Source organism: Thalassophryne amazonica, chromosome 4, assembly GCF_902500255.1.
Source record: "Thalassophryne amazonica chromosome 4, fThaAma1.1, whole genome shotgun sequence".
NCBI lineage: Eukaryota > Metazoa > Chordata > Actinopteri > Batrachoidiformes > Batrachoididae > Thalassophryne > Thalassophryne amazonica.
This window is the reverse complement of record NC_047106.1, coordinates 84,905,579-84,915,633: the sequence shown is the minus strand read 5'-3', so window position 1 is coordinate 84,915,633 and position 10,055 is coordinate 84,905,579. Positions and strand designations below refer to the sequence as shown.

The 10,055-nt window shown below is 42.2% G+C and overlaps 1 protein-coding gene across 1 annotated transcript in view; it reads right to left on the bottom strand.

Annotated features, from left to right (window-relative positions):
- The window catches only part of clpb (caseinolytic mitochondrial matrix peptidase chaperone subunit B), a 128,828-nt gene extending 119,425 nt beyond the window's left edge, over nucleotides 1-9,403 (bottom strand). The window contains exons 1-2 of the mRNA XM_034168191.1: nucleotides 8,842-9,403; nucleotides 3,532-3,583 (exon numbers count right to left, since the gene is read on the bottom strand). Coding sequence (XP_034024082.1) covers nucleotides 3,532-3,583; nucleotides 8,842-9,265 — 476 coding nt within the window. The 5' untranslated portion in view covers nucleotides 9,266-9,403. The remainder of the gene's footprint in view (nucleotides 1-3,531; nucleotides 3,584-8,841) is intronic.
- Between the last annotated feature and the right edge of the window lie 652 nt (nucleotides 9,404-10,055).

Here is a 10,055-nt window from a genome sequence, read left to right as displayed (position 1 = left end):
TATGATTCAAACCACCGCAGCGCAGTGCCTTTAATACCTATGGCATGCTCTAATCTCTGTAATAAAATTTTATGGTCAACAGTATCAAAAGCAGCACTGAGGTCTAAGAGAACAAGCACAGAGATGAGTCCACTGTCTGAGGCCATAAGAAGATCATTTGTAACCTTCACTAATGCTGTTTCTGTACTATGATGGATTCTAAAACCTGACTGAAACTCTTCAAATAGACCATTCCTCTGCAGATGATCACTTAGCTGTTTTACAACTACCCTTTCAAGAATTTTTGAGAGAAAAGGAAGGTTGGAGATTAGCCTATAATTAGCTAAGATAGCTGGGTCAAGTGATGGCTTTTTAAGTAATGGTTTAATTACTGCCACCTTAAAAGCCTGTGGTACATAGCCAACTAATAAAGATAGATTGATCATATTTAAGATCGAAGCATTAATTAATGGTAGGGCTTCCTTGAGCAGCCTGGTAGGAATGGGGTCTAATAGACATGTTGATGGTTTGGAGGAAGTAACTAATGAAAATAACTCAGACAGAACAATTGGAGAGAAAGAGTCTAACCAAATACCGGCATCACTGAAAGCAGCCAAAGATAACGATATGTCTTTGGGATGGTTATGAGTAATTTTTTCTCTAATAGCCTGGCTACAGTGCTGAAAAGAAACCTGGGGTTGTTCTTATTTTCTTCAATTAGTGATGAGTAGTAAGATATCCTAGCTTTACGGAGGGCTTTTTTATAGAGCAACAGACTCTTTTTCCAGGCTAAGTGAAGATCTTCTAAATTAGTGAGACGCCATTTCCTCTCCAACTTACGGGTTATCTGCTTTAAGCTGCGAGTTTGTGAGTTATACCACGGAGTCAGGCACTTGTGATTTAAGACTCTCTTTTTCAGAGGAGCTACAGCATCCAAAGTTGTCTTCAATGAGGATGTAAAACTATTGACGAGATACTCTATCTCACTCAGAGTTTAGGTAGCTACTCTGCACTGTGTTGGTATATGGCATTAGAGAACATAAAGAAGGAATCATATCCTTAAACCTAGTTACAGCGCTTTCTGTAATGAAACTTATTCCCCACTGCTGGGTAGTCCATCAGAGTAAATGTAAATGTTATTAAGAAATGATCAGACAGAAGGGAGTTTTCAGGGAATACTGTTAAGTCTTCAATTTCCATACCATAAGTCAGAACAAGATCTAAGATATGATTAAAGTGGTGGGTGGACTCATTTACATTTTGAGCAAAGCCAATTGAGTCTAATAATAGATTAAATGCAGTGTTGAGGCTGTCATTCTCAGCATCTGTGTGGATGTTAAAATCGCCCACTATAATTATCTTATCTGAGCTAAGCACTAAGTCAGACAAAAGGTCTGAAAATTCACAGAGAAACTCACAGTAACGACCAGGTGGACGACAGATAACAACAAATAAAACTGGTTTTTGGGACTTCCAATTTGGATGGACAAGACTAAGAGTCAAGCTTTCAAATGGATTAAAGCTGTGTCTGGGTTTTTGATTAATTAATAAGCTGGAGTGGAAGATTGCTGCTAATCCTCCGCCTCGGCCCGTGCTACGAGCGTTCTGGCAGTTAGTGTGACTCGGGGGTGTTGACTCATTTAAACTAACATATTCATCCTGCTGTAACCAGGTTTCTGTAAGGCAGAATAAATGAGTATGTTGATCAATTATTATATCATTTACTAACAGGGACTTAGAAGAGAGAGACCTAATGTTTAATAGACCACATTTAACTGTTTTAGTCTGTGGTGCAGTTGAAGGTGCTATATTATTTTTTCTTTTTGAATTTTTATGCTTAAATAGATTTTTACTGGTTATTGGTGGTCTGGGAGCAGGCACCGTCTCTACGGGGATGGGGTAATGAGGGGATGGCAGGGGGAGAGAAGCTGCAGAGAGGTGTGTAAGACTACAACTCTGCTTCCTGGTCCCAACCCTGGATAGTCACGGTTTGGAGGATTTAAGAAAACTGGCCAGATTTCTAGAAATGAGAGCTGCTCCATCCAAAGTGGGATGAATGCCGTCTCTCCTAACAAGACCAGGTTTTCCCCAAAAGCTTTGTCAATTATCTATGAAGCCCACCTCATTTTTTGGACACCACTCAGACAGCCAGCAGTTCAAGGAGAACATGCGGCTAAACATGTCACTCCCAGTTCGATTGGGGAGGGGCCCAGAGAAAACTACAGAGTCCAACATTGTTTTTGCAAAGTTACACACCGATTCAATGTTAATTTTAGTGACCTCCGATTGGCGTAACCGGGTGTCATTACTGCCGACGTGAATTACAATCTTACCAAATTTACGCTTAGCCTTAGCCAGCAGTTTCAAATTTCCTTCAATGTTGCCTGCTCTGGCCCCCGGAAGACAATTGACTATGGTTGCTGGTGTCGCTAACTTCACATTTCTCAAAACAGCCAATAACCAGAGTTTGATCCTCGGTGGGTGTGTCACCGAGTGGGGAAAAACGGTTAGAAATGTGAACGGGTTGGCGGTGTACACGGGGCTTCTGTTTAGGGCTATGCTTCCTCCTCACAGTCACCCAGTCGGCCTGCTTTCCCGGCTGCTTGGGATCTGCTGGAAGGGAACTAACGGCGGCTAAGCTACCTTGGTCCGCACCGACTACAGGGGCCTGGCTAGCTGTAGAATTTTCCACGGTGCGGAGCCGAGACTCCAATTTGCCCAGCCTGGCCTCCAAAGCTACACTTATTACAAGTACCATTACTGCTAAAGGAGGCCAAGGAATAACTAAACATTTCACACCCAGAGCAGAAAAGTGCGGGAGAGACAGGAGAAGCCGCCATGCTAAACCAGCTAAGAGCTAGTAGCTGCGCTAAGCTAGCGGATTCCTAAAAACACACAAAGTGAATAATGTGTAAATAATTTAGAGGTGATTCAGCAAAGGGAGTGCTTTAGTTAAGGCACGTGAAGATTACACTGTGAAACAAATCGTTATCTAGTTATCTAGATCAATCTAACTGCGCAGATTAAACAGCTAACAGATACACCAAAACACCGCTGTGCTCCGGAACAGGAAGTGATACAATACCGCAGTGAGAGCCAACCACCAGTAGAGGCAAGGTGTGTGTGTATGTATATATATATATATACATACACACACACTCATACACACATACTCACTCCTTATCTCCAAGGCCTCTGATAGAGGACCTGAGCTTGAGGAACACACATACCACTCTCCCCAGGGAAAGTGAGAGGGAGATTTTTCTTTTTCTTTTATTTTATGAAAGAAGAGCACAGCACTGCATTTAATCACAGCTTTCCGGTGCAATATCATATAAGGGATGATTTTTGTTGGCACTACATATCTATGTGCAGAATAATGAGTCAATGAGCTTATTCAAATGTAAAAATTTCCATTAGCTGTTAGTAGTTACAGACAGTAATTCTTCCCTGTATAATACACATTAAGTGCCTTTAAGAAAGTACACACAAATGATATATTTTGGACATGATGTTAGTCAACAGTACTGTCAGTTTGTGTCCGTGTTGTACCTGGCCACATCTTGATAATTATTGGTCCTTGCTGCCTCCAGAAGAGCTTCACCTTGCCAATGCAAAGCCACAGACAGAAACAAAAAATATTACAAAAATGTACAGTAGTAAAGCATGTGTAAACATGTGATTATAAGCAATTTAGATGTACTGTGTACAGATGGTCTGAAGACATATTCAAGCACTGTTTTATAGTGTCTGCATTATATTTTATCTAAAGTGTCTAGACCGCTGGAATTAGGAAGGCTTCTGTCCTGTATCACCGTACCATTTCCAGTTAACATGTGCCGTCCCATTCTGCCATGGCCTAGTTCAAAAATAAGGAAGCCAAAGTGTGACATGATCATCAAAATTTAAAAGTGGTCCTTTTTTGTGAAATGTTATCATTTTAGGTATTGTTATATATCAGAGTTTCAATATTTCTATTGGTCTCGGTTCAGTCATTGCTAGAAATTATCAGTGCATATATACTATAATGTGCTAGAGCGTAACGCTTGCGACAACAGTTGGAGGTATCTTCTTTAGTCTGCAGAAGCCTGAAACAAAGAAATTCTGTCCATTAGTTCCTGGTATTATTGAACAAGTAATATAATTATTCTATTGAAGCAGAGTAGGAGATAGAGCTAAGGTTTTGACACAGTTCTCTCAGTTCTGTCTATCAGCAAAATCACATTGCATTACATTACATTAATATTGTTTTATCTTGCCTGTAGTGGTTAGGGTCGCCATGAAAAAGGCGTACTGTTGCACCCCTCGTCTGAACCTTTAGCAACAGCCAGCTTTATGTGCATACTACTCATGTTAAATTTTCAGAAGTACCTTAAAGTGCATATCTCTGGGAAATTAAATGTCAAATGAACTGATTATTCTAAATAAATAAAGAATTGTAAAAATATTGATGTATTGTGCTTTATATTTGGTGCCATGTGCCCTGAGAAATTAAGTCATAAACATGGAGAAGTTGGCTTGATTTCATCTGCCGCTGATAACGCTCAGAAATGATAGCCTGTGGCTTCAGTGACATCATGTTAGGGACCACCCCCTCGGACCCAATCAATGAAACTAATGGGGAAAACCAGAATTTTTTGCAGCTTGAAATGTGTTTTTGTGGACTTTGATTGTCAATACATCAAAATGATGAACAGGTCTATTTTGGGATGTTTATTAGGTGGACAGTATTCCCAAAGATAAGATTTTCAGGAGGAAAGTGGGAGCTTTTTTTAGTGCCTCTCGGACAGACTACAGAAATAAAGCTGAGCACAGCATTGGAATGGGCTTAAAAAACCAAACAAAAACAAACAAACAAAAAAAGCCAATAACAAAAAAAAGAAACGACTGTAACCAAGGATTCTATCCTTTCCATTTGTGTGGCCAAGAGAATTCTAACAAAGCGCGTAGCCTCTCGTGAAAGCATGGAACTGGCCATATCGGTGGTTTGTGCTGCTGCCTCGTGCCATGCTAAGCTAAGCTGCTGCTGTGCTGGCGAGTATGACTGAAGAAGCCGCATCCATGATCACGGAGAGAACATGATGGCGAGTGACGCCGGTGATCACTGTGAACAGGAGAGCCGTAATGTTGAACAGCTTCCAGCTGTTTGTGTTATCAGTGGGTGCACCACAAAATGACACGCTAAGCTAAGCTACCGGGAGCTGGCGATTCTAGTAGAAGAATGTCGTTTGTTACGGACAAATTGTGCTTTTGTGCAAATGTAACCGGTACAAACACTCATTTGTTCCGTTGTCTATTAAGCTTCTTAATGAACAAGCTTAAACTGTACTTATGTCATAAGATAAATTTTACACATTTTTCAGTTGAATGGCGAGTGGTAAATGGCTGTGTGGTTTTGGTAGTATATAATGGGTTGATTACAGTGACTTTTAAGGTTATTTTTGGTTATTTATGTTATTTTATTGTTGGTGATATTTACGAGGTCTATTAGAAAAGTAAACCACCTGAATTTCTCGAATGGTGTCCACATGGATGTGCCTCACAGTTTCTAAAAAAAATTTGATCAAGCAAAGCAGCAGTCTCTCAGCCATTTCCCTGACAATGAAAATCCACCGAGGGGGTGGACCACTCCTCACTCAAAGCCTGCTCACAGGCGAATGACGCAACCGACAGGCGTGAAAAAAATCACGCATGCGCATGAAGGTTTAAGGTTGGCTCACGCAAGCACACGTGATTCAAATCCATGTTTTTTTTTTAAATAAGGTTGGATACTTTTCTAACAGACCTCGTATTTTTGTGGCTTTTACTGAGTAAAGGCTGGTCCTGTTTTTATTGTCTGTGCAGGTGAGCCCCCTCATGCACCAAACTAAATTTCTCCAAAAGGAGACAATTAATAAGAACTTTGAAATGACAGAGCACGAAGCTGAAAAATAATTTTACATGGTTCTGTGTGAACAGGTAAAAATCAGGTTTTACTCGCAGTTTTCAGGGTTAAGATGTAGAAACATCTCAAGGATGATCAGTGGAAACAGGAGGCACCTGAGCTCAATTTTGAGCTTCATGGCAAAGGTTGTGAGTACTTATGTGCATGTAATTTCTTTGTTGTTTTTTTTTTTCCATTTTTAATAAATTTGCAAAAATCTCAAAAAACAACAACAAAAATCAAACCTTTTTCACATTGTCATTATAGGGTATTGTGTGTATTGTGTGCTCGTCACCCAACCCCCCTACCGCGACTGTATTCAGCACCAGCCCACCTCAACTCACACCCCAGCCACCCCCCCCACCTTTACCTCCAACCGAGGTGAAATGCCAGCTCCTGCGGCTGAAGCAGAGGAAAGCAGCAGGACCTGATGGGATCTCCCCGAGGCTGCTGAGGACCTATACAGATGAGCTCTGTGAGGTCCTCAGCCACATCTTCAACATGAGCCTCAGCCTGGGGGTGGTCCCCACCCTGTGGAAGACCTCCTGTGTGGTCCCGGTTCCCAAAACACCGCACGCCAAGGAACCGGCCCACTACAGACCAGTTGCCCTGACCTCCCACCTCATGAAGACCATGGAACGGCTCGTCCTGTCTCACCTCCGCACCGTGGTGAGCGACACCCAGGACCCATTGCAGTTGGCCTACAGACCCAACATCGGGGTACATGACGCTGTCATCTACCTACTGCAACGAGTGCTCACCCACCTGGAGACCGGCAGGAATGCTGTGAGAGTCATGTTCTTTGATTTCTCCAGCGCTTTCAACACTATCAGACCGGCACTGCTGAGGGGGAAACTGGAAGACGCAGGTGTGGATGGACACCTCACTGCCTGGACCATCGACTACCTCACTGACTGCCCGCAGTACGTGCAGCTGCGCGGCTGTCAGTCTGAGGTGGTAAGGTGCAGCACCGGGGCCCCCCAGGGCACCGTCCTCTCGCCTTTCCTCTTCACCGTCTACACCTCGGACTTCACCTACAACACGGACAGCTGCCACCTCCAGAAGTTCTCTGATGACTCCGTCATTATGAGTCGCGTGTCTGAGGGGAATGAGCTGGAGTACCGGTTGGTCATCACAGACTTCGTGGACTGGTGTGAGCGCAACCACTTGTGTCTCAACACCAGTAAGACGAAGGAGATGGTGATCGACTTCAGGAGGAAACCACCACCTCACTCACCGCTGAACATCCAGGGGGAGGACATAACGACTGTGGACAGTCTCAAATACCTGGGTGTTCACCTCAACAGCAAACTGGACTGGACTCACAACACCGACACCCTGTACAAAAAAGGTCAGAGTTGCCTCCACCTCCTGAGGAGACTGAGATCCTTTGGAGTGAGCAGGCCTCTGCTTAAGACCTTCTACAACTTTGTCGTAGCCTCTGCTCTCCTCTATGCTGTCGTCTGTTGGGCCCCGGGCAGAACAGAGCAGGAGAGAAAGAGACTGAATAAGCTGGTCAGGAAGTCCAGTTCTGTCCTGGGCTGTCCTCTGGACTCCTTGAAGGAGGTGGCAGAGAGGAGGGTGTTAACTAAGCTCAAATCCATCATGAACAACTCCTCTCACCCTCTGCACCGGACTGTAGTGCTGACCAGCTCGTTCAGTGACAGACTGAGGCACCCTCAGTGCAAGAAGGAACGATACCGCAGGTCGTTCCTCCCTGCTGCTGTCAGACTGTACAATAACACCGTGAAATAACCACATGCAATAATATGTCCACAAATCACATGCAATATTATTAATATGTCCACATATAATGTGCAATAACAACTCGTTTACAAATCCCAGCACTAATGTCACCTTACCACATCTAAACTCCATTTCACAAATTGTGAAGAAGATGCTCCTATCAACTATATATATATATATATATATATATATATATATATATTTATTTAACCCCTTAACGCCTGAATTTATATAGCTGTATATAAAAAAATGTTTTGTGTGTGTTTTTGCCTTTAAGTAGATGGTAAATAATGTTGAGATTATTAATTTCACTTTTGCATAATAAATAAATAGTAATTTTGGTATTTTGGTAATTTATGTTATAATGTTATAATAATAATACTGGTATGTTGCAAATATGCAACAACAGGCATACTGGTCAATTTGGTATGTTGCATATTTGAGTCAAATATTGTCGCATATATGCGACAATAGGCGTTAGGGGGATATATATACATACATATTCTATTTCTAAGACATTTCTTATGTCTTGTACTGTTACAAGTATTATTATTATTGCTTATATTGCTTATCCTTGCACACGCTGTTCGATGAACATTTTCCTCTACTTGCACCCACCTTGTGTGTTGTCTTAAGAGCTGACGTAACGTGAATTTCTCCTCTGTGAGATCAATAAAGTTTATCTATCTATCTAGACGTTTGAGGAAAAAAATGGAATTTCATCTATTTTGGAATAAGCCAGTAACATAACAAAATGTAGAAAAAGTGAAGCACTGTGAATACTTTCCTGATGCACCGTATGTTGATCGCAACATACAAGAATTTGGTTTGAAAGCCAAACTAAAGCCATATTACATTTGTAGACAAAAGCAATCCAGAGTCACATAAGCATGAAGTGGACTGTACCTGGACCCAGGCAGAGTGACTTTCAGGCAGCTATGTGTACAGGTTGGTTCCAGATGTTGCATAATGATTATGGATAAAAGTGGCTGTGAATCTGTCATGCATTTTTTATAGACTTGGTAGGAATGACTTATAATCCGGTGAATAATTTTTTAAAAGATAATGTTGACTGGAGCGAGCTGTGCCCTTTAAACAGCTATGTTTTGATTTGCTATTTGATGAATGACACTTTTTTTTACTCAGTCCCAGTATGATATGTGTGAGACAGCTGACAGTAATGACCTCGGTACCTTTGTTGTCGAAGTTATTCTGGAGGCAGAAAGCCACGGCTGCAGCAGACAGCACACCGACAGCAGACACTCCTGCCCGGCTCGCACCTCCGCCTGATCCCCGGTCCTGACCACTGCACTCCTCCCAAAACCTGTTGTTATCGCGCCCTCTGCTGGCCAACGCCGCCCATGAGTTGCGCCGGTCCTCAAGATTGGACAGCCACCTAGGGGCGAGGTGGTGGTAGTGCATGGACCGGTTCCCGCTAGTGGTCAGGGTCTCCTCAGATAGAATGCTCCTCTTGGAGACACGCGACGTGGACACGATGGGGTTTCGGTTGGTCTCCTGCAGTGAAGCATCGCCGACGGTGGTCTGTAGCAGGCGGCTACACGGCGACAGACTGCGCGACCTTCGTACAAACAGCCTGCTCGGGACAGACGATAACATGGCGGTAAACTCACCGTTCAAAAGAAGCCGTCAGAGTGTGTGTGATTCTAATGCACCACGTGCCTCCTACGAGCGGAGAACACTGTGTTAATTTGTTGTATTTCACTTCACTGGCAACTAATGAAAACCACGATGAAAAACGTCTGCGTTGACGTCGAGATGTCACCACCAGAACGCGCAGTGCAGCATGGGAAATGTAGTACATGCAGTTTATGCGTATACCCATAAACTAGACATATTACTAGTCTTATTACTACTCATACAAAGGGCATATTTATCACATGTCTCTCATGTATAAGATATTCTTGTTTTATTTTAAATAAATAGAAAACATGCTAGTTCATCTATGCCTTATAAATGGGGATGCATATTTTTGCACTCTGATATTATTATTATTATTTTTAAGAATACATCGTGTTTATTTTTTAGTTGCATTTAATTACAATATAATGTAATATCCTCATGGCCACCAGATGGCGGTAAAATACAGTGCATTTAGATTTTGTCTGAATAATATAACGCCATTGAAGCGTACTGAAGTCAAATATTGCCTGATAATTATTTATAAGGACTTCAGTTTTGGACATGATGTTCAGAATGGCTGCAAAAAGACAATTTATTTTGACTGACTCGTGAATAGAACAGGCTCTGGGTAAGGTAAACAAACCTCTCAATCTTTAAAGAACAGAAGAAGACCGAATACACTGTACTGTAATCACACACACAGTGAAATACCACGACAAACTTTAAATTTAAAATACAATACTATCATTTCAGCATTGGGTTGAAT